A 25,682-nucleotide genomic window follows, 5' to 3' on the forward strand; every position below is an offset into this window, starting at 1 on the left:
GAGAGAGATAGAATAATGAAAGAAAAGAGTTTAGAATAAGAAGGTTCTGAATTCCAAGGGGGCAACATTCAGCTGCATCTGGAGCTAGGTGGTGGGTAAAATCAGGGTTCCTCTGAGAGGTAAAGAACCTAAAAGGTCATGTAATCAAACTGTCTACCAGAGGTATGAATCTTTTTCTACCATTCCTTAGTAAGCAGTACTCTAGTAGAGCCCCTCCCCACTCCCACCCTCTCCAAATCTGAAAGCCACCCATTTTGGGCAGTTCTAACTGTTAGCATGTTTCCCCCTAAAGTGAGCTAAGTATGTCTCTCTATAGTTCTAACCATAAGGGTCAAATAAAACTAACCTACTTTCTCTTCCACATGACAACTCTTCAGATGTTAAGACACAGAATGTATGTCTTCCCCGCCCCTCCCCCTGCTTCTTCTTCTTCAGTTATTCCAGTAGATTTTATGGAGTTGGGCTGGAGCAGAAAGGGATTTGGAACTTTGCTTTTCCCCCCTTGACTCCATTAATAAAATGTTGTTAAGCCCTTAAGACGGTCATTTAAAAAAAGAATTCTGCATTTCATATATCTTGCATATATATTCATTCATGTATGGAGAAACGCTTCATCAATTTATATTCCATGGCTTTTGAACTTGTGATAATTTGGACAAGGACTGAGCCATCATTTAACATTTTTCTGATAAGTTTTTCTTTCCCAGAAATTAAAGTCAATAGTATAAACACAATTGCAGGGGAACCTTCAAAATACTTGAGAGAACAAATTGTGTTCACACTTTTTTGGAAATCCTCATTTCTATTTATAACAATTAATGAAGGCTCTTTTGAAAGCATCCCCATCTATCAATTAAACCACATTTAATAGGAAACATTCCTTTAACCTAGTTTGAGTTACTGTACATATTTGAAAGTGATAAAATAATATTTCTAGTTTTCTATTACAAGAGATTAGGCTTGTTCTGCTTGGCCCCAGAGGGCAAGACTAAAAAGCCGTTGAAGAAAGTTTCAGAGAAGCCAAATTCAGCTCAACATCAAAGGAGGAAAAAAAAAAAACCTTCCTAGCAATTAGACCTGTCCAAAAGTGGCACATGGGCTGCCTAACTGAAGGAATGACTTCCCCATAAGTAAAAATCTTTGAGTAAAGACCAGACTTTCACTCACTAGAGAATGTTTGGGGCATGGACTACATCTCAATAGGAGGTTGAACTAAATAACCTCTGAGATTTCTTCTAACTCTGGCATTTCAAGATTTAAAAAGAAAAGGTAAGGATTTGTAGCAATTTGGATTGGTCTCTGCCACCAGTGAGTTTTAATTTAATTTAATTGAACACTGTAACTTGTGCTTCGTTTTTGTGTCTGGCATATATTCAGTACTTAATAAATCTGCTATCTGTTTTCAAAGATGCTTCATGAACAAAGATTTGTATGACTAACTAGAGTGGTGCATTTCATATTTTCTCCATGTAAATAGTGTCCACTAGACTCTCTTTTTTTGTTGTTGGCTTTATTTTCTTTTTTGGTCTGGGAAATTCTTAATCTAACACTAAAAGGGAGAACAACCAAGTGATGGAGAGAAGCACTTAACTGCTTTAGAGAAGCTGTAATGAGGAATAGGGGGAACAAGGTAAAAATCCAGTCCTCCAAGGCTTTTAGTTAGTTTAATGATGCTGAATAATGTTGGTTATGTGATACTAATCACTGAGCTCGGCAAAGATGAAAAAACAAACAGACTACATCAAGTTCTTTGTGGTCCTTGTCCTGCAACAATATGGAAGTAAAGGACATTCATGGGAGCAAAACCTTGTGGAAAGGAAGAAGCTCTGGGCTTACAATCAGAAAATTTGGTTCAATTTGCTCTCAGTTACTAGCAGTAGTACCTTGAAAAGTCACCTAACTGCTCTTGGCCTCATTTTCCTTTTCTGCCAAAAAAGGAAATAAGATTAAATGATGTTCAAGGTTTCTTCCCATTCTAACATTTTTTTACTCTCTGTTCTATCACTCCATAGACTGCTTTCTAATGCTGTATATGCTAAAAACTCATCTGATTCTATTATCCTATGTTCTAAGGTCTCTCGCACCACAAAGAGTTTATATTGCATGTTTCTTGAGATCAAATTAAAAAAAAACAATAAAACTAAAAATCTTGATATAACCTCAAGTTGAAACTCAACTTCCATCACCTTCTATCTCTAATACCTCAATAGTTTATGTGAGAACACTTTAAAAACATTCCTGCTTCGGTGATAATAAACAAATAAAGTGTTTCTCACCTTGGTCTTATGGAGAGGCTCAGTGGTGGATTGGATTAAAGTTTGGAAAGTAGAATGGTATGCAAGAAGAAGGGGGAAAAGCTATTACAGCAGGTGTAAGGACCCAAAAGCATATTGCTTCAAGTACTTAGCCTGCCTCTTATTCTGAAGCAGTAACCTGAAATGTATTTTTGACTTAGCTACAATTCAGTTCCACAAAGACGACAGTAGAACTGTGCAAGAGCAGTTTTCTTTGAGAAGAAAAAAAAAGGAATTATTTGAAGTGCTGTTTGAAAGTTTTTTTCTCTCTAAGTTCAAGTTTAGAATCAATTTAACTCTCCTATAAAAAAAGGTTAGGATGTGCCATGCTTTATAGGAATAATTCCCCCAACTTCTAGTTATTTTGTTGTTTATCAACTAATAATGAATAGATATGATAGCTCCCTTTCAAGGACATATTCGGGGTTCCTAGGCTACAAATGGGGGCAGGGCATCTGGGTTTTGGAGAGCAAATCTGTGTTGCCAATGCCTCATTTGAGAAATAGAATACATAATAGCACTATATTTAGGCAAAGCATAGGGGTGAGAGTGGAAGAAGAAGTCTGTGATGCATGAAGAGAGAACATGATTATGGACCCATTGGAAACGTAATGACACCGTGGATGCACTGCTTGACCTGGAATCAAGAACATATGAGTTCAAGTCCTATCTCCCACAAACACATCATTGGCTGTGTGATCATGGATAGGTCATTTAAACTGTCTGCACCTATATTCTAATGTGTGAAACAAGACCCTATTTGCACTAGTGTATAAAATATTAGAGGAATGCCAGATATCCTTATTAATGTAAAAATGCTCCATCATAGGGAGACATACAATGGAATGGGGAGGGTAATGTCAAAATTACAAAGAATGCTATCATCAAATATTACATTTGGAAAGAATCTTAAAACGGAGTATCACATTTAGAAGTTGCCTTAAACAATGGACCATGAGGACAAAGAATGTGAAAGTTGGAAGGATCAGTAAAGAACAATCTAATCCAATCCCTTCTTTTTACAGAGGAGGAAATATGCCTGAAAAGATGTGATTTTGCAGGTATCATGATGGGTATTAATCAGTAAGAACAAACTAGAATTCAGGTCTACTGAATCCCAGGTCACCGTTTTCACAAAGTCTCCAAAGACCAATGTAATGATTTAGCCCAAATAAGATCAAATGAGATAGCATATGATAACAGTGATAGCTGGGCATTCTGATGATTAGGGAGCAAAGAACTATTCATTTTTCATTTTGAGTTGCAGACCTTCCTTCCTTCCTTCCTTCCTTCCTTCCTTCCTTCCTTCCTTCCTTCCTTCCTTCCTTCCTTCCTTCTTTCCTTCCTTCCTTCCTTCCTTCCTTCCTTCCTTCCTTCCTTCCTTCCTTCCTTCCTTCCTTCTTTCCTTCCTTCCTTCCTTCCTTCTTTCCTTCCTTCCTGCCTTCTTTCTATCTATCCATCTATCAATCCATTCATCCTTCCTCCCTGCTTCCTTTCTTTCCTTCTTTCTTCCTTATTTGAAAATACCAGGCTAAGAAATGCTGTGAAGTAGAAGAAATTAGAATGCTGAGGATGCCTCAACATTCTTCTAACAGTGAATAATTCTTAAATGCTTATAATGCACTTCTCACAAATATTCTAGGGTTGATCTCAACTAACTTTGCTCAATTCACTTTATTTAGTGTTCATAGAAAATTTTTATAACCTATCAGAAAGAGATATATTTTGGTTTCATTTTTTTTCCTTCATTTGCTGTTCTGTTACATTGTCAGTGGTCTATGTGTCGTGTGTGTGTGTGTATGTGTGTGTGTGTTCCTTCTACTATATGAGCTAAGTTCAAGAACAGCAACTTATTTCTTTTCTATTATCTATCATACCTAAGTGTGTTTTTCATCCAAATTGTCCATGGATCCAGAACAAGTCTTTTTGTTACATTTCACAGAGATCTTGGTAACTGCAGGTTAGAGAATTGTTCTCAACCACTTGTTAGACCTGGGATTATGAATGGTGGAACTTTCTGGAGAGCAATTTGGAATAATGCACAAGAAGTTAACCAGCATTGTATACACTTTGACCTAGCTATAGCCCTGCTAGATCTAAAAGATCCCAAAGAGATCAAAGAAAAAGAAAGAAAAAGCCCTGATAGTGTTCTGTTGTGGTGGCAAAAAACTGGAAACTGAAGGAATGCCTAATAATTGGGAAATGGCTGAATGATTTGTGAAATATAATTACAGTGAAATACTATTTTCCTGTAAGAAGTGGGGGAAAAGATTATTTCTAAGGCACATGGACAGACTTGTATGAAATGAAACAGAGCAATTTATACTATAATATTAGTGTTATAAAAATGGACAATTTTGCTAGACTTAAGAAATTTAACAGGCTAAATGATCAACTCTGATTCCAGGGGATTGATAAGAAAGAATGCTGCACATCTCATGACAGAGAGAAAATAGACTAATATGTAGAATAAGAAATATAATTTTGGATGTAACTGATGTGGAAGTATGTTTTAACTGCCCTCTTTTCCTCTCTCTGTCCTCTCCCTCCCTTCTTGCTTCTTTCTTTTCCTCCTTCCCTCCTCCCTTCCTCTTTTCCTTCTTTTGTTCCTTCTTTCCCTTTTCTTCTTTCTTTCTTTTTCTTTCCCTTTCTTTCTTCTTTCATTTCCTTCTTTCTTTCTTCTTTTCTTTCCTTCTTTCTTCCTTTTTTCTTTCTTTTTTCTTCTTTTCTTTCTTTCTTTTTTCTTCCTTCCTTCTTTCCTTTCTTTCTTTCTTTCTTTCTTTCTTTCTTTCTTTCTTTCTTTCTTTCTTTCTTTCTTCCTTCCTTCCTTCCTTCCTCCCTCCCACCTTCTTCCTTCCTTCCTTCCTTCCTTCCTTCCTTCCTTCCTTCCTTCCTTCCTTCCTTCCTTCCTTCTTTCTTTCTTTCTTTCTTTCTTTCTTTCTTTCTTTCTTTCTTTCTTTCTTTCTTTCTTTCTTTCTTTCTTTCCTTTTACCTTTCTTATCTTCCCAGAAGATGTGAGGAAAAATGCTAGATCATTTTTCAAAATGACCCTCACCTACACCACTCTCTTATATGTTTTTAAATGTGTAATATATATATAAATTATACCTTTTTCAATATAGATAATGTTGGATTTAGTATCAGAGGATCTGTTTGAATGCTTATTGACACATACTACCTGTGTGACCTTGGACAAATCACTTAATCTCTTTGTACCTCAGTTGTCACATCTGTAAAAGAAAGCAGATGATCTCTAAGGTCCCTTGCATTTACAATTCTATAACCTATCTCATCTTAGCAACCCCTCACTTGCTAGACCTGGTACCTACATACCTTGCCCAGCCTTGGTTTTGACTCTGATTGTCACTAAAGGCTGACTGAGGAAAATCTTAATTATGATTACATTATTAATCTAATTTAGCAATCCCACATAAAATAGAGTTTGATACTTTCATGTTGGCTTGAATTCCAACAATAATTCTATGTGGAAATTATTCTATCAGTTATTTTTGGGGACCTGGATTTGAGGTCCATTGTAGTGTGATGGAAAAACATATAGAATTCAAAGCCAGAAAACACCAGTTTGGGGGTCTGCCATTTATTATTTGTGGGACAAGTTCATTTATCTCTTTTAAGCCTCAGTTTTCTCATTTGTAAAATAAGACCTTTAGAGCAAGAATCTTTAGTAGAATTCCTACCACTTCCAGGTCTTAAGATCCTGTCATTTCCCTTCACTCCCTTCACTCTGACACCTGATTTAGGTCAAAAGAATAACTAAATCTCTTTCTCGAAACGCACTGCCTCTTTAAAATCCTTGGGGTAACAGAGGGGAAAATGAACAAGATGCTCACTAATGTCCTTTTCAAGTCTTAAGATTTTATGACTCTAATATCCTCATCAAGTTGGAAGACCTAATGAAACTCTCAAAATGCACTAATCTCTTTGATGAGGATGCTGAAGCCCTTTGAAATAATACCCTTTCAAAGAAAGGTCTCAGCGGAGTCACATCTAGATTTTACTTATCGGAAAATAAGCCATGGTAAAGTACCTCCGATCATGGTGAGCTTTCGATTTGTGAGCATTTGGACAGAGATTGAAGAACAGTGCGGAGCAGCTGTCTGGCATTTATGGCATCCAGCAGAGCTCCGTGTAATTTAGGCGAGGAGATAGCACACTTCTACTGATCACTGCTCTAGCCCAGAAAATGCTGATTGAGAAAAACAATCCTAGCTGAGGGAAAGAAAAAAAAAGGAGCCAGACAAGATTCAAAAGGCCGATAACAACTATATGTTATCCAGGCAAATATACACATTCACAGACACACACACACACACACACACACACACACACAAACATGAAGAAAAAAAATTCTGAAACTACCCTAAATCTTACATTTTTCCCTCCTGTATGCACCCCACTGTAAGGAAAATTAATATCAGAATGTGAATCTCACAATACATAGTCATTTAACCCTGTCTTTGCCACTACTTATAATTACTTCTGAAATTGGCACAACCTCATTGCTAACAAAACTGCAGAACTTAGAGCTCTGAGGGATCTTAGATGATCCAGCACCTTTGTTTTACAGACTAGGACTCTGAGTACTTAAACATGTAAAATACATTACCCAGTTGAGATTTAAATAGAAGGGACCCTGCCTAAACTTATCCATTTTAGGTAACTGCTAACACGTGAACAGGGATGCAACCCTTAGACAAGGAATTACCTAGGGAAAAGGGAAAATATGAGCTCCTATAGGTCAGGGGCCATTTTTTTGTCTGTGTTCCTTCTGCCTGATACAGTAATGGGTACATAGTAGGCACTTAGAAACTGCCTGATGAATGGCTTTGAATTAAATTGCATTAAGAACAAATGGGTCAGACTATATATCAATAGAGAGGGAAAAGAAAAACACATTGGGGTTTAAATCTAGATCTGACACTTGTTAGCTGTGTTTAGATCACTTAATCTTCTTGAGTCTCAAATGGCCTCATTTATAAAAGGTATATAACACGTGTACTACCAACTTCCTTGGATTGTTGTGGGAAAAACAGTGAAAGCTGAAAAGTACTATATAAATGGGAGTTTAGTAATATGGTTATTATTCCCTTTTGTTCTTATTACCATTAATATAGCTAATAAAATACAACCTGGAAAAATAAGTAATATTTCCAAGGTATTGTGTAATTTGGATACTACAAAGCTGAAGTTTTGTAGTTACTTAGTTCTACTTAAAATTGCTAGGAAATCATACCGTGCATGTGAATTTTCCTCTTTGTAATCTATAATTAATAATAATTATTATTATTATTATCATCATTATCATCATTCAAGATCAAATCTCCCTGTCTCATTGAAACTAGAAGTACAGTGTTTACTCACAGTGGTGAGCCCATTAATGCTTAAAGATCTGACTTACTGCATTTCTACCTGGGCTGGTTAGCTCCCTTCCCACAAGCCTGATCCCATTCTTAGTGAGGGAATCTGATCAGCTTAGTCCGATCAGCTTAGTCCACTGACATCCTAAAGTCCCAAGCTGAAGAGATCCACCAGCCTCAAAATGCCTGTTGATGGGGATTGCAGGCACAATACCATGCCAACTGAAGTGATCTATAATTATTAAGAAAATACTAAAAATGACCCTTTTAAACAGGTAATCCACTAAATCAGAACAAAACAAACAAATAAAAAAACCTTGATTTTGTGTCAATGACTTAAATACTATGGATTGACCAGTAAGCTATTATCTTAAAAACCAAGCTTACCCGGCCAACTAGAATTGGTTCAGGTCCAGAAAATTCTTCCAGGACAAACATTTGATTCCAAACCCAGCCTCTCTTGGAGCGGTTCAAAATTCGTTGTTCTTCACTCACCACATTTAGTCCCAAACTGGATCCACTTGGTAAAACCTGAGATGGGGCCATTGGAGCCATATAAATATATGGGAGAACAGTAATCCACAAGATTATTAATGGAGTCCAGAGATCCAAGAGCATTTCTGCTAGGCGTTCTGGCATTGTACCCCCAGTTAAGCAAATTGCCACAGAAATGAAATAGTTATTTTGCCTGCTTCCAGCCTTTGGCCATCCAATTCATCATGTGGTACCAAACATTCATTTACAGTTCCACCAGGCGTTTATGGCACAGGAAACATGAATAAAAATCACTCAGAGTAGAAGACCACAATCCATCTGATTTCCTGGTCATTGAAGACTCCTGCCAAAATAAGGAAAATACTAGCTAAAAAATACATGGAAACACTTCACAAAAAGTCACTTACATTCAAAATTGATTAACTAAAAATTTTTAACTGGCCAGTTTAAGTGCTTACCGGTTTCTTCAGGGAAAAGCAGTATTTAGTGAATATATATTAGTATCGTATTAATGGAATTTGCAAGCATTAACTTTCTACAATGACTTATCATTTCATCCTATCATTTGGAAGGATTCAAACTTTGCCCTACTTAAACCAGAATACCCTTTAAAACCTGCTGACAAAAAGAAGCAATAGAGTTTTTCCTCAGGAGAGGTCTTCAGGTCAATCCCAGATGACCACTTGTTGGGCGTTATTGTAAAAGGGATTATTGATCAATCAATAAGTATTTATTTACCATCTTCTTATATGTCAGGCACTGGGGATACAAATTTAAAAAGAGAGACAGCTTACATAGTCAGGCAGAGATTGGATTAGATGACCTCTGAGGGTTTTTTATAGCTCCAAAATTCTTATATTCTGGTCATGAAGCCTCAGCTTAAAGACCTCCAGTGACATAGAAATAACCCTTCATAGATTAAGACGGTCAACTGTTGGGTAGTTCTAATTATTTCTTTTTCTTAACATTGAGCTAAAATTTTCATCCTTGTAGCCTTTTTCCCAATGTTCATAGTTTAATTCTCTGGGTCCAACTAAAGTCTAATCTTTCTTCTTCATGAACTACTTATTAACAAGAACTGTAATAGGGAATTATTTTCTTTTCACATTTTTTCCCAGGGAAGACAAATCAATTCAAGGTTTTGAAATGCAAACCTCCACGGATGTTAATGAAACCATTGTAGCCTTATTTCTTCATAAGAATTCAAACATTATTTCCCAATTTTCATGGGAACAATTACTACCATTAGGGAAACCGGACAAAGAGATTGGTTCTGTCAAAGTAAAAGAAAAGTCATCTGTGATTTCAAGAAAAAGGGAAAAACTCCAAACACTGAAATCTTCTGCTATTACACACACACACACACACACACACACACACACACACACACACACACACACACACACACACACATACATTTTTAAAAGTTGCTCCAATTCAGTCTATAAAATGTGACTCTCTACTATGATACTAATAGTGACTGAATAAAATTAGAAAGCTCCCAGAAGAAATTCTATAGTGTCCAGTTTGTACATAGAGATAATCAAGGTCATGCCAGGGTTCCCAAACTAAATGCACAGTTGAGCAGGAGATTTAAATTAAGGGAAAAAAAAAAGATTTCCTTTGGGAATAAAATGTGTTAAAAATGCAGGTTTTTTTTTCAGCTGAGAAGATTCAGAAATGGATGGCCAAAATAAAATAAATAAAATAAAAACCCATTACTGGAGATGTCAAATAGATTTTTTTTTTTTTTTGCTTACCTGCTGCGTGGCAAAAATATATTTCTTTCCCCCTAAGAGTGCATTTTTTAATAGGATATACAATCACTCCAGTTTTTAAGAAGAAATCCTACTAGATTGAATTAAATGTGGAGATAATTATTTAGGAAACTATAGGGAACTGGTTGACTCAGGGAATCCTTAATGGGATAAGGAACCTTTCACTTTTAGGTCACCAGTTCAAATTTGACCCAGGAATGTAGTGATAGAAAGTCATTACCTTTAGATGAGCTGGTTAGCCACCTTTGTGAATGGAGCAGATTGCTTTAGGGCTGATTCTGCTACAAATAAAGGCACTGTCTCTGATTTAACAAGATGACCACTGTAATCACCCCTCTTGTCACTCTTCCCATGGGCTCAGAGGTTGAACTGAAGTACCTTTCACCTCACAGGGTCGATCTATCCATAAGACTGACATTCTGAGGAGGCTCTAAGCAAGGCAAACCTCTCACAGAAAAGATAGACAGCTCCGGGGGCTAGCCATTCCATTCCTTTTTTTCCCTCAAAGCACAGCTCAGAGAAAGTGGTTTATCTTTCTGAGAATTGGAAGTTTGAAATTCACAATTGTCATCCTCTCCTTTCCTTTCAGGTGTTAATTCATAGCCTTGGATTTGCATGTGAACAGTCTACTCCAACCTAGCCATTTATTGTAGATGACTCTAAGAATTCATTTTTAAAGAACTAAAAGGAAATTCATGTGCTATTTTTAAAGTAAAAAAAAATTTTTGCTTGTGTGTAGGTTTTGATTATGCTACGAAGCACATTGATATCCATATGCTTATTTGACCCCAAATGTAAATATCAATACCCCCATTTTAGAGATAAAGGAACTGAGGCGTAAAGAGATGAAATGACTGGGTCCCAGATAAAATAATTAATTCAACTACAAGTAGTTGAGCAGGGATTTGAAATAAGGTCTATCAGATCAGGATTGGAAAGGACATTAGAATATACTTGGCTGTTGAATAAAGTTGAGACCTTAGAATTAATTGACCAACAGATATTTATTAAGCAACTACCTTGTGTTAAGCACACAAAACAGAACATCAGAGGTAATAAGAACATCGTATCATAGAATGATAGAGCAGGAAGATATCTTCCACCAAAGCGTTAAAGAGTGATCTCAGAAAATGAAATGTTAAAAGGGGAAGGGATTTTAAAATCCACACAATGCTACAGTTTTGATCCTAATCCAGAACGTTGAATATTAGATTTAAAAGGGACCTTAGAACATAGAATGTTCTGACTTGTATGCTAACACACATGAAGGAATAAATGAATGAATAAAAACGTATTAGGGTAGCACTAACTATATTCAGAGCACTGTGCTAAATTCTGGGGTAAAATTAGACAAGTGGGACAGTCCTTAAAGCTGACATTACAATGGGAGATAATATACATAGTAGGGTTCAACTGCAAATCATAGATTTATAGTCCTTAGGGCATAGTAGCAAGTCAGATAGTGATACATCTTCTGTAGTGTCATTTCCATTAATTAAAGCATATTAGTTTCAGATATTTGAATCATTTGAAGGTTTCCAGGACTCTGACATTTGAAGATGTCAAGAACTGGCAGGTCACTTATGCATAGGTTGAATATTTTCCATAAATGTATAACTGTAAGGAGGTAAATTCTCCCATGACTTTGCCTCTGATCCTTAATGGTCAAACTGAAGTTAAAAGGGACCTTAGAATAAAGAGTATGGGTGCTGTACAAGTTCTGAGATATCATCGAATCCAAGCCCTTCATTTTACAGATAAAGAAACCAAGGACCAGAGATGGGTAGTGAATTATCAAGGCTATTCTGTAAATTAAGAGTGGGATTCATCAAAAGTCCAATATTATTTCAGTTTTTCTAAACTACATGCAAAAACATGCATGCACCCTTTTATATACATGCATACTCAAATGCATATATCCATTTATAAGTTTGAATTTTCCAGCACAGCTGTCCACTAATCATAGAAAGAGGGAACAGGAAGATAGCTTAAGGTCATTTCATCTGAGCCTCCCCCTAAAAGTATGTGAGAATGCATTTGTAAATTTCAAAGCCATTCTAAGTAGAATTCTGTTCTAGTTGCTACTGCCATGCTTCTGTTTCCACCCTGGATTCCCCAGGGTTTCCATTGGTGAAGGAGTCACTGCTGTTAGAAAGTGTCTCCCCACGTAGCCTAGGATCGTTCTGATTAATTTCCCTCACATTGCAGTGATTGCAAGACACTGAGAGGAATTAAAAAGTGGCTTTCCCTCACAAAAAGATTGGGGAGTGCCTGATGTAGTTCAAACCTCTTATTTCTACAGATAAATGAATTGAAGGTTTAAGCGACTTATCCAACAACATACAGCTAGTTTGACTGCACTCCAATAAGAGCTCATGTCCCCTGGCTCACTGGAATCCTTTAATAAGTTGGGGCAATCATTTCAATAGTATTTACTCAGTGTAAGTGCTGTCACATTTGGGACTCCATCAGTGACAGTATCTCTCCCATCTGCATTATTTCAAGCACTTGAGGGAATTGCATTGCTAGCTGATGTGACCTCATTCCCACACATACCATCATAGCAAAGAAGAACTTGACTTTCATGAATTGAGGCTGAGCTGTTAAGAAAGATAAGATTTAATAGTGACAATTACAACCTCCCAGAATGTCAGAGCTGGAAAAGCTCTAGAGAGATCATCTAGTTCAGCCCTCTGATTTTAAAGGTGAAGAAACTGAGGCTGAAGGAGGAAAAAGAACTCAAACCTCCTCATTATATAGATGAAGAAATTTAAGCTTAGAGACAGATGGTGACTCCAACTTACTCATTTTTTGGATAAAGAAACTGAGGCCCAAAGACAGAAAGTAACTTGCCCAAGTTAATAAACGGCGGAGGCGCACTAAGCATCAGAGATGACTGCTCTGAAGGAGATGTCCTATCATAAAATTGAGGGAAATGGACTAAGCCATTTTACCTCCACCTGGACCTTCACTTCCTGCTATAAAACATGAGGTTGTCAGACTACATGACACACAGTATATGCTTTCTGACTTAAAAATATGAGTTTATGAAGTCTTCTTACACTTTCTCCAGCCCCAGAAAGCCACTGTTTGTGTTTTTTCATGTATTTATTTGTTTGTTCTATTTTTGTAAGTCATTACCAAAAGCACTAATTAATGCTTTGGGGGGATTAGATGATAACCTTGCATGGTTTCATGAGAGATAAGGAAATGCGAAAGGTCTGTTATCAGAATTAATAAAGTTTCTAAGAAGTAGTTGAACATATAAACTGCTTACCTATACTCAATGAGAAATAAATTGAATAAGGTCATAAAAGTTTGGCAGAAAAAAAAATCAATTTATTTTTAGATTTTTCCAACCACAATATGTTTGTCTGGCCAAGTAATCCACTTTATTATAATGCTACAACATTGATTCACACCCTGATAGTGAAAGGAGGAGATTATACAGTCTCTTTAGAATTCCTACACAGTGGGATATGTTTAGACTTCACTTTAAGAACTTCATCCTCTCTAGGGCAATTTATGTGAATCCCATTTTTCCTTCATTACTCTTTTGTAGAAGCTTCTTATTATAGGCTTCTGCTAAGTCTGCTGACCCCAACATTTTGTTAAGGTGAATTTAGTCAATTCTTGATTTGTTTGTGCCTTTATTTAAAAATACTGGCCCATCAGCTTCACAAACAATGTGAATTAGAGACTCCAATCCATTAAACTTTTAAGTTTAAAGCAGATTTGTATTGGTACTTCGAAACTTCATACATTAAATTATTAAAGGTGACAGAAAATTGTACTTTTATTGGAGATTATTGACCACTTTTCACAGAGAATATGAAAGTCGGAAGCAACTTCAGAACCCACTGAGTCTGACCAATACATGAAATGGAATTCCTTTTCTACAGCATCTTTATCAGGTAATGATCCAGTCTCCCCTTGGAGACCCTGAGTGATGGTGACTCTTACCTCCTTCTTCACTTCCTTCACTGGAGGAACCATTTTCCTTTCCAATAGATTTAGTTGTATGTCTACCCCAAATCAGCCTCTAAAATGAAGACCCACTGGTTTTAGTTTGGTCTTTGTTGATAAAACATAACGAATCTAACCCCTTTTTCTATATCACAGACTTTAAATATTTAAAGAGTCTAAATACTTAAATCCTTTCTCAGTCTCCTTTTCTCCTGATTGAACAAAACCAGTTCTGTATTTTGCACGATTTCCAATCTCCTTGCAAGATCGGTCATTGTACTCTGCACACAATTCTGAATTTAAAATGTGACACCCTAAACTGAATAAAAAATCCCAGGTGGAAGCAGAGATTAGACATTAAGAAGAGCACTGAATGTGGAATAAAAGATCTGATTTCAGATCCTACCTCTAATGAGGGACTGTGTGAACTTGGGAGATTCATTTAACTTCCACTGAGTAACAGTTTTCTCGTGGCTTAAAACGATGGAGTTGATCTTGAGGATCTCTGAGGTCCTTCCAACTCTCAACACTAAAATTTTGTCTGACTGAGGCAAAGTACAATGGAGAGATCACTTTTGTTTCTCCTACACCCTGTTTCTGGTAATGCAGTCCAAGATCACATTAACTTTTTTTTTGCCTGTCCTGATACAAAGAGAATTTTATGTCAGTGGTTCCTTAAATAAAAGCACTGCTAATCCTTCAGAGCCCAGTCCTCTCCAAAGACCCATTCAACATATCATTGCTTCTTATCTTGTTATCATCTACAGAAACACATGCAAAACCCACTTTCTTCTGTACTCTCATTGATCTTTACATTTTTGTAAAAAGTAAAATTTCCCTTGTCTTCTCAGAGGTAAAGAGGAGTGTAGTTCATAATCTCTGGAGTCCTCTGAGGCTTTGAGATAGAATGGTGATTATTTCTAACTTTCTGTTCTTGGAAACGATCTATCTTTGTTTTCTTGACCATAAAATGGGAGTAAAAAAAAATATAGCAACTCCTTGACAGGGTAGTTATGAGGATGAAATGAGATAACATTTGCAAAAGGCTTAGCACATAGTAGGTGATATTTCCTTTCCTCCTTCCTAATATTTGCAAAGAACTTGTCATATAAGCGCTTTTCTTTTTCCTTCCTTCTTTTAATCCTCCTTTCCTTTTCCTCCCTTTCTTCTTTCTTTCCTCCCTTCTCATCTCCCTTCCTTCTTCCCTTTTTTCTCCCTTCCTTTCTTCTTTTCTTCCTTCCTTCCTCCTTTTTTGCCTCCCTTATTCCCTCCTTTCCTTTCTCCCTTCCTTTTCTTCTTGCTTCCTTTCTTGGACAAGTCAATGATTCTCATTTTCTTCATGTGCAAAGAGAGAATAAAGTTCAAATGTTCTATCCTACAAGACAATTGTAAGGAAAATGTTTTGTAAACCTTATGACGCTCAAGAAGTTTGATTTCTTTCTTGTTGTTCTTGTTGTTGTTAATATCAGAAAAGCGGGAATTTTATTTTTGCTTGCCTTTGGCTTACTGAAGTGTACCAATGTCCCTTTTGAAAACCCTTAGCGATTTCTTCTCTCACCATTGTTGGTTGTACTGACAACAAAACTCAGGCTGGTTTCATGTCTGACTGCAGGATGGGGAGGGATTTATTTATTTGGACAACACATTCTTGGCTTTTTTTCTCTCCACCCCCTCCTGTACTGTACTGCCTTTCACCACAGCTGCTATGTTCTTTCCAAATTTGCAAAGGCTACTTTATTTTATTAGAGTTAGAAGCAATCAGCCTGTACCCCTAGATGTATCACTCTTTCTAAAGAGGTAAATTCTTCTAACTCATGAACTCAAAATGTTGTCTATGAGCTATATACTGAATTACTTTATAAAGTCTAAGTCCCCTTCAGCTGTATTCTACACTTGATATTTGATGTTCCCTACTCTGTATCACATTTTCAAAATCATGGTCCAAAAATCAGAAGCATAGCTCCAAATCAGTATAAATGAATATACTTTTCACCTAAATTCTCCAATTAGCACCCAGAAGACTGTTCTTACATTTATCAGTCTTTAATTCAATTAATTAGTTTAACCAAGTCTTTTTCTATTGCAATCTTGATTTTACTGACTAGTTTCCATTAGGCATAAATCTGTGTGATAGAACATTATATAATAAATAAAATTCCATATATATAATTTATACATAAATATATAGCTAATATATAGTATTAGTATTAATGATAATTATTATAATGAATAGTTAACTCAATAATTGTTCAGTAATTAGTTTAATAATTATTTGGATTGATATTTATCATTATAATTATACAATAGTACATTGCAAATGTCTGTGCACACATATTTAAATAGCACCTAGTATCCTCCAGGCATTGTGCTAAATACTTTACAAATATTGTGTTATTTTAGCCTCACAACAATTTTGCAAAGTAGGTGCTATATTATAGCCTCCATTTTACAGGTGGGGAAACTGAGGCAAACAGAAGTTGAATGACATGCTCAAGGTCACACAGCTAGTAAGTGTCTGAGACTGGCTTTGAACTCAGGTCTTTCTGACTCCAGGACATGCACCCTATCCACTAAACGCCCCCTGTGCGTATGCCTATGTGTATAGTAATCCAAAATGAATCTAAAAGAAATCGCATCATATGCATGATTGGCTTACATTCAAAAATTTGTGATCAAATTCATGACTTAAAGAAAGTTAACCAGTATTACAAATAGTTACAAGATATCCAAAGTTCTATACATTAACCTGATTTCTTAGTCTCTCCTCTCTCTACAAAAGTGCTAACAAATCCAAAGTTCCTTTTGGTCAGAGGAAAGATGCATATATGATGCATCCCCTAAATATTAAAACACAAGATCAATGGTCCAGGTAATAATCACACATGTGTACATATACATAATGCTTTAAAATCTGAAAAGAGCTTTACATACGTCATATCAATTAAGCTCCTCATTAATCCCATGAGGTCATCTTCATTTTATAGATGCAGAAACTGAAACTCAATAAGCAATTTGTCCAGATTCATGGGATTTGAACCCAGGATTTCCTGACCCCAAGTACAATACTCTCTTCTATGTCACACCATCTCTTAAAGGAAAGTTCAATGGCAAAAAACATAAACAAGTCCTCTGTGTATCTCAACAACCAGAGATTTAGTATATGATACTTTTGTTCTAAAGAATTCAGCATTCTTTATGAATTTAATTAATTTTATTCTGGGAAACAGAAGTCAGTACTACTGCTTCCTTTTATTTATGTCCCAGAGGCAGAGGGGAATAATGGGTAGTGCTCTTTCCCACCTTTCTGGTCTTCTTACACTTTCCTCCCCTCCAGGGATCCTGTGATCCAGTGTTACCTGTCTCCTTGCTCTTACTGTTTTCACACACAAAACTAATCTTTCTACTCCGAGCATTTTCACTGACTCTCCTTTATGCCTGCACCAATCTCTCCCTCTTCATCTCTGCCTCCTGGCTTCCTTCAAGCCTCAGCCAAAGTCCTACCTTCTGCAAGAAGTGTTTCGAAGTCCTCTTTAATCTTAGTGCCTTTCCTCTGAGATTATCCCCAACATATCCCGTATATGTCTTAATTGTATGTAGCGTTTGCATGTTGTCTTCCCCATTAGACTCTTAGCTTAATTTGAGTAAAGACTTTCTTTTGACTTTCTTCATATCCCTAGTGCTTATTAGCAAGAGTTTGGTATGTAGTAGGCATTGAATAAATGCTAATTGACTGACAGAGAACCAGTCTAAAAGCCAGAAAGACCTAGGTTCAGATCCCACCTGACACATATTGGCTATCTGACCCTGAACGATTTATTTAATCTCTTTGTGGTTTAGGCAGTTTTCTACGTCTCTAAGCTACAGAAAAAGTACTGAGCTGTACTGATAAAAGGCTAATGTTACCTCACCTGGAATTTCCCTATACTGATAAAACTATAGTTTCATTCACTATTATTATCGATGCTGAACCTTTCCAAGCCAGTTAAATTACTTATCCTGGGTCAAACAGTCAGGTATTGAGCTTGAAATGAAGTACAAATTCTAATATATTGAGTTAACATCTTCATTATTAAGTAATGTTGACTAGTCACTATCCTTACAAACATAGTTACCTATAATTATTTTCTTTAAACAAATGCTTCTAGTTTGAAAAATACCACCTACATATTCTGGTAACCTATAGGAAAAATTATGGGTAAATCATTTGTTAGAAATAATATTGAGGTATCACACAGAAAGCACTCTTCAAATAGGGAAAGAAATTTGTTTGGAGAGGTTCTAAAACAGTATTTTCTCTTTTCATAGAAATCATGTTAATGAAACACTATCAAGGCCTCTGCTGGTGTGTTTGCACCTCCCATCAAAATACCTATAAATGGAATCATCTCAAGGGGGAAAATATCCCTGCTTTAAAGACAGGGAAAAAAAAACAAAACAAAACCAGACACAGAGATGTTAAGTGATTTTATCAAAGGTACCCAGCCACACTTTTGTAGAGAAAGGAAGAGGCTCAGTATTTCTCTTCCAAGCCGAAATTTGCAAATAGAAAATCATCTTCTTTCCTATTTGTAGCTGTCCTATGAGTGAACTGCAACATAATTCCATGTCACAACTTGAATACTAAAAGGATTACAGAGATTACTCTGTCTGAATAAAAAGAACTATTCATTTACTGAAGCTAATATGTCATTCTACCCGCCCTTGACTCCCATAAATTCATCTGGCATTATTTTTGGACACTTTCTATATTGTTAATTTTCAGGCATATCAAAAATTTGTACAATATCTTTGTTATATACTTATTTACCTACAAAGAGAAAAAGATATGAAAACAAGTTCTTTATCTAACAACAGTTGCAAATAATAATAAGGCATTCAACCTATAAAAATAATGAGAAAAAATCATAGTTTACATGGGTGTTCAAACATCTTTAAACTATTTTAAACAAGGAAAAATAAAACCACTTCTTAGAGGACTGAGAATTTTGTTTCTCTTCTTGTTTTTGTTTGATTTTTTGGTGTTTTAGGGACAGTTCTGATGATTTAGATCAATGCCCAGCAACATGACAGTTTCCAAAAATCTCAAAGTTTTAACTCATATACATGCACCTAAAGTAAACTTTTTTTTGCTGAAGATAAAAAATATGCATGTGTAGGGGAAGGGGTGGTAGTAGAGGAAGCTAACCCAGAAGACATTGTCATGAACAGGAAAATCAGTCATGTCTCAAGTTGTTTGGTTTTTCTTGTACACTGAGGTAAAGGTACATCATTTTTCTTTTTGCCAATGTAACTTAGGACCACACACATGGAGCTCAATAGCTTTCCTTTATGCCAGTGTAGTCTCTAATATCCACTTACTTTTAGTAGACTCTATCTGGATTATGTAATTATAAAATTCCCATTCCACTTTTAAAGAGATAGAGATGAGTTTAGGGAATAGGAGAGGGAAATTAATTGTACATAAGATGAGTAAAAAAAAAAAAAAAACAAGTTATACGGAGAGGAAAAATATATCCATAGACTTTAGAAAATATAGCATGGAAAAACTCCCAAAGTTTCCCTGGTTGAGATAGAGGTTACTGGATATTCATGAGCTACTAAGTAAGGGGAAGTAATGGTATCTTTACCGATCTGTTGGTAGGTTACCAACTCCTTTTTCAATACCTGAAATTTCTTCCCAAGAAAATTATTTGCTTGCTTAGAAGCAACTTATATTAGAAATGAAATTATATTTCTCTGCCTACATATTTAACGTTGACATAAGGCAAGTTAAAAGTCAAAGTCAAGGATGTTGTTTGTGGCTTGAAACTACATGTGGCCTTTTAATCTGAAAACAAAAGTTCATGTCTCACCAAAAGGAAGCCTTAATGGCAACAGTTTTGGGGCACACAATGACAGTGAAGATTTAGTTTGCAACAACATATGGGGGAAATAACTAAATGACATCCCTTAAACTTATTTCTTTTCTGACCTTTTGAAGTTGCCAGGTTCAACTAATTTTCTCTCCTTGGTTATATTTGAAACAGGATCCCAGAGGCAGGAGCCCACAGTTCAAAAGCAATATAGTTCTCATGATAACTTTCACTGAGAATGAAAGGATAAAGGGCTAATAACCTTTTGGCTAATTAAACCCCACTACTCCAAAGGTGGTTTTATCTCCCCAAAATCAAGCTTGCTTTTTATCATCACCCCACCCCAAACAGGCATTTATTTGCTGGAGCAAATCTGCAATCTACCTAGGCAATCCTAATTTTCTGAGCTTGCCTTGAGTTACAAAAACAATAAAAGGACAAGAAAGGGTTAGTTTCAATCATCTTAGTTAGACTGGCATAATGGCAAGAAGATCAGATAAGAATCTAGGACACAAATCACTTATGGAATGAGTGATTCGTCCAATAATATTTTCAAGGAATTGCCTAGAGAGAGAGAGAGAGGGAAATAGACAGATGATAGGTACATAGATAGATTGGTGAATGCATAGATGATAGACTACAGCTAGCTAGCTAGATGATACACAGAGGTAGATACATAGAAGACTGCTAAACCAAAAGATAGAAATATTGAGAGACAGATGATAGTGAGACAGATCATAGAAAGAGACAGACAGAAAGACAGATAGATACAGATAGTACAGATAGATAGATAGACAAGTAGGCAGATAGAAAGAAAGGTAGGTGGATGGATGGATGGATGGATGGATGGATGGATGGATGGATGGATGGATACATCCATGCTCCCTCTTATAAGCAATAGTACCCCAAACACTAATTCTTCAAAGGCTTCTTTCTCTTCCATATTCAGAAACAAAGTGAATCTCTTCCAGAGGAGCATGAAAGTGTAGAGGGATATGTCTGTTTTCCTCCCCTCCTGGACATACTTAACTTTTGACAAAATGGAAAGTGGCTAAAGTGCATATTTGGAGCCCAATGAGTACAATATATTCTAAAGGAAGCCTTACAAACTCCAATTGCACCAGTAATTGCAAAGCTACTGTGCTTGCTCCTTTGCCTCCATTTGTCAAACTAAAAACTATGTTGAAGGCCTGGGAAAGAACAGTGGAAATGTAAATTTGAATGTCATTTTTCTGGACACAACCAAAGCTTTGAAAGGCTAAATTTCCTCAAATAGGTATGTGGATAAAGCTGCAAACTATGCTACCTTTTCTATGGCAACAAGGCATAGGAAAATGAGGACCATTAAACAAAAACCTTTCAATTCACTACAATCAGAACATATTGATACAGGTTTGAAAGTCAGAGATGAAGATTTACTTTGCCATTTGAATTGGACTTCTCTTCCCCAACAGCAAAACCATACTTACCTTGAAAGTCCCAGCAGTCAAGAACAATTTCCTTAGTTGAATCATTACATGTGTTTCTAAAGGTGAAGGTGTTTCTTTGCTGCAATAATTAGTGTTATTGTCTGGGAGGTCCAAATCCTAAAAAGGTAATGTGTAGTCTAAGATGAAAGACTACGTGGTTTATATAGGGTGAACAGGTCTCTATAGAGGCATCTTGTTGTAAGAGAAAGGTCTGCATGTGGGGCCAGATCATCTCGGTTTAGGTCCTGATTTTGAAGCTTACCAACTACATGAAAATGGGAAATGCAGTTTCCCTCTCTGAGCCTCAGTTTCCTCATCTATAAAATGGAAATAATAATAATAATGTTGAAAACCTACCTCACAAGGCCATGGTGAGGCAAGGGCTTTGTAAACCTCAGAGTGCTATACGAATTTCAAGTATCATCATGTATGCCCCAACCTTTCATACAATTCTCCTTCAGAAACGGTTACCTCATTTACCCAATCATGATTTTTAGTTTCTTTATGTGTTTATCAAATACTTAATTCATGCTCAACCATTATTCCCTGAGGAGCCGCTCTAGATAAATATTATTTCTTGACAATACTGCCATAGACCAACTTACTGAAAGTTACTTTTCTTTTTTTTTTGGGGGGGGGGGGCTAAAGTGTTTCCCTTCAGAGATGACATTTAGGTACTTAAATAGGGTTACCATACCATCAGTATATTTCCAGCAGCTTATATTCTCATAAGGCTTCAAGGGTTTAGTGGGAGTACCTGTAATGCTAAAAGGTGAATTTAAAAAGTTTTACAGTATCTATGTGGAGAATTAAAGCTCTGAAGCCTAAGGCTAGGCATATAAAGGTCTTTTACTATGTTCACAATTCAACCTAGAGTAAGATCATTGATGGGGGAAAGCCCATAATGCAGAGTCGATCACTCTGATGTATTCACCTGGAATTGGTTACAGTTCTCCAGAACATTAGCTATAGCATGACTATTATAACTCAAAGTTCAGCCCATTCATAAATTGTTAGAGGTTGTCTTTCCTTTTCTTGTCATAAAATACAAAGAAGTAATTTTAAATGTGAACGGGGCCATTCCAACAATCCTTCCATAGGTATTAAGGGGCAAGAATAGTGAAGATACTATGGTATGCTGGGCATGCAGTAACCAGAGAGAGACTTAGGATTTCTTTTCAGGTTGTTATAAAGGGTTTTTTTCCTTCCTTCTCTCCTTCCCAACTCCCCCCACTTCCCACCAAGGTCAAAATGATTTAATACACTTGATCTTTCCAACATGAAGTACCTATAGGCTAAGGGGCTTCAGACCCAAAGAAATAGAATGTCAGAGTGAAATTACTGTGTTTCAGATATTTTGCTAAATTAGGGATTTCCCCCAAATTTCTTCCTGCTCCAGGTTCCAGGGAGGTTAGGTTGAAAGAAGGAATGCTAGTTGTCTGAGGATTAAGGGACAAGTTCTTTCAGAAAATAACAGCTCTCACAGTCTCTTTTAATGTATGAGTCTTTCCAACACACTACCCCCCAAAAAGAAAAATTCTAAATGTGATCTTTGAAAACCCTTTGTGCTGCATTTAAGCCCAGAAATGGGGCACAGTTCACTAAATGAATGACCAGGCAAAAATTCCAGCTGTGTTTAGAATAGAGAGATATAGCTCATTTTACATTCAGTGAGGTACAGCCTTGAGTATGAATGGAGAGACAATCCTATACTTGAATATTGCCTAAATATCTATCTCCCACCTATAGTTTTCCTGTTGAAAAGCTCCTATCATGAAGCCAGGAGATGAGGCTGTGTAAGGGAAGGATGGGAAGGATGAGACTCCTGGACTGCAAAAACCAAAAAAACAAATACCAGCTCTTAACAGCTATCTGAGGTTTGGATTACTTAGGCTATATGAATACAAAGATATGCATACACAGGTACACCCACATATACATACATACACATATGCATACATCTTAATTTTTCCAACCTGGCTTAACTTCAGATAATTCCATCTAAAGCAACCATTTATTGGTTAGCTAGCGTCGGGAAATGGACTGTGAATCTGATTGTGTGGACTCTCCTCAAATGTCAGTCATATGGAGGTATTTCTGATCGTTGCTATTCAGGGAGAAACTCTTTCAGAATCTTCACAAGAGGATGATAAAGTTGAAAGCCTCCTTTGTCCACTGCTCCCTTCATTATCAGCTATATCCTTTAATTGGCGCTAAAGTGAGCAGCTGCCAGCTTGCTTTTCCATTAAGGACTAATGTTATACGTTTGCAACAATAAACAATTAATGTTGTTTGATTTCTTACATTCAGCAACCCAAGCAAACATCTGGCATCCATACCCCATGGATGCAAATGGCTAGTCATTTATGTGCCTATCCACTTACCAATTGTTGAAGGTCCGCTCTAGTCAAAGTTATAGCTGTGACTACCGTATAGGAGAGAAGAGGGGAGGTAGCTTTAATTCTGGGAAGGGGAGAGGAAGTCTTGGGTACCTGTTGGCATCCGTGTTGGTTGCACGTTTTCTCTGTCTCTCAGCCTTGGCTTTAACACTGGAGATATGGGCTCCATTGTACTAAACCTGTTACACACACACTCGGCGTGCACATACTGGCATACATACATACATATATGCAGGAAAACACCCACAAAAAAGCGCCCTCTTTTCTAAGTCTTGGAGGGGGCTATGACTCGCTCCAGACCTTCTCTAGCTCCCCCTTGGCAAAGAGCTCTCTCTGGGAGGAAGCCCCCGAGTAGCCCCCAGGTTTCCCTTGGCGTTGAAGGCTGGTGCCGCTCCGGGGCTCAGCCGGGCTCGGAGGTTAGCTTCCCAAGTCGGGGCAGAGCTCTAGCGCGCTCCAGCCGGAATGCTGGGCTGCCCGTTAGCCACTAGCTCTCTCTCCACCCCATCCTCCTCCCCAATCTCTGCAGGGGGCTGCGCCTTTCTATTCCTGAGGGGGTGGCCCTACCCTGGCGGAGATGGTGCCTCAGTGCGCCCTAAAGAAGGGGCAGCTGGCGGCGTGACCCTGGCTTTGGCACTGCGCTGCCTTGAGGGATCCGAATCTGAGCCCTCATCACAGCCCTGGGAAGCGAGAGAAGTGGCTGTGGCTGAGGATGGAATGGGGAAAGATCCAGGCTGAGATGTGAAGTGGTCAAGATAGGCTATTTTCTCTTTCAATGCACTGGGGTGACGTTTTAACCCGTTAGCCCCCAGGTCTGCGACCAGAATGGTGAAAGAAGCTGAGGTCCCTTCCTCTAGTCCGGGCGCCCGCGCTGAGGACCGCAGCCAAGTTTCAGGTGGGCACCGCGTCGCCCCACGAGTCTCGGGCACGGGAGCGGGGATGCCACTTGTGGGAAAACCCCGCTCCTCAGATGACTTCCAGCCGCAGCTTCCCTTCCAGCCCCGGCCAGAGGCTCTTCTCCGCTGCGGGTTTACTCACCTCCGGGGGAAGTAAGTGGGAGCAGCGTGTGCCGTAGACAGGGGGAAAGTTGGGGGGGGGGGAGGGTATGGGGCTTCCCCTCTCTTGGCTCCTCTGTTCCTTGTCTCCCAGTGATTCCATAGCCGGCTGCTGAGTGCTTGCTATTCTCTGCACGGGAACGGCAATGCATGGCAATGTGTGGCTGCAGCCCCTGCATGTACCATGGAAAGCACCCCCGAGGTGTCTCGGATTAAATAAGAAAGCCAACAGAAATGGGGTAGGTTGGGGGTGCCGGGCAGCCCAGCAGACAAAACTCCTTCTGATCCTCCTGCAGAAACCGATCGGAAAAACCGACTGGCAGCAGCTCTGTGACATCTCCATTAATCAGGGATTTTTAGAGAATGCGAATGAATGAGCCTGGAAATTTCAGCCTAGAGCCCCTATTTCTCGACTAGGGACACAGACTAAGGGAAGTAGCCTGTAAAGCCTGTAACCCTGCATAAGGTCCAGGAAGTAACAAGAAAAAAGCAGAAAAGGAAGGCTCTCCTAGCCCCTATGCCCCTTCCCTCATCCCAGATATGGGGGAAAAGAAGAGGAAAATAATAATACTTACTCTTCCAGGGACCCGAAATGACTAATGACAGCCAGTTCACAAATGGACGCGTTGGGTCGGCTTCCGAGAGAGGAGAAGATTGTCCAGTCCCTGAAGGATGGTCAGACTCCCCCGGATTTCTCTCATGTCTTTTTGATGCTGCTGATGTTGGAGGAGAGGCTGGGTACTTCCACTCTCAGGTTGCTGAGCCCGCAGAGTAAAGTGCAGTTAGTGTTCCTCCCTTTGCTCAAATCAGTGGCGGCGGCCGCGGCAGCAGAGCTCCAAGGAAGCGGGGATATTCCAAATAAATCCACTAATTCAGAGGCTGAGCGTTCCAGCGCGCGGGCCGGCCTGCCTGCCTGCCTGCCTGCCAAATGTAACTGTGAAGTGATGTGGAAAAGTGAGCAGGGAGCCTCCCCTGACAGCTCTTATTGGGCTGATCTCG

At 38.0% G+C, this 25,682-nt stretch overlaps 1 protein-coding gene across 2 annotated transcripts in view; it reads right to left on the reverse strand.

The window, feature by feature from the left end:
• CDH8 (cadherin 8) overlaps nt 1-25,358 on the reverse strand; it is a 513,100-nt gene extending 487,742 nt beyond the window's left edge. For both annotated transcript variants that reach the window (XR_011972824.1, XM_072635913.1), the window contains exons 1-2: nt 25,259-25,358; nt 8,060-8,510 (exon numbers count right to left, since the gene is read on the reverse strand). Coding sequence is in view for 1 of the 2 variants with exons in the window: in XM_072635913.1 (XP_072492014.1) it covers nt 8,060-8,311 (252 nt within the window). In the remaining variant the exon portion in view is untranslated. The remainder of the gene's footprint in view (nt 1-8,059; nt 8,511-25,258) is intronic.
• Between the last annotated feature and the right edge of the window lie 324 nt (nt 25,359-25,682).

This window comes from Notamacropus eugenii, chromosome 1 (assembly GCF_028372415.1).
Source record: "Notamacropus eugenii isolate mMacEug1 chromosome 1, mMacEug1.pri_v2, whole genome shotgun sequence".
In the NCBI taxonomy this organism is placed as follows: domain Eukaryota; kingdom Metazoa; phylum Chordata; class Mammalia; order Diprotodontia; family Macropodidae; genus Notamacropus; species Notamacropus eugenii.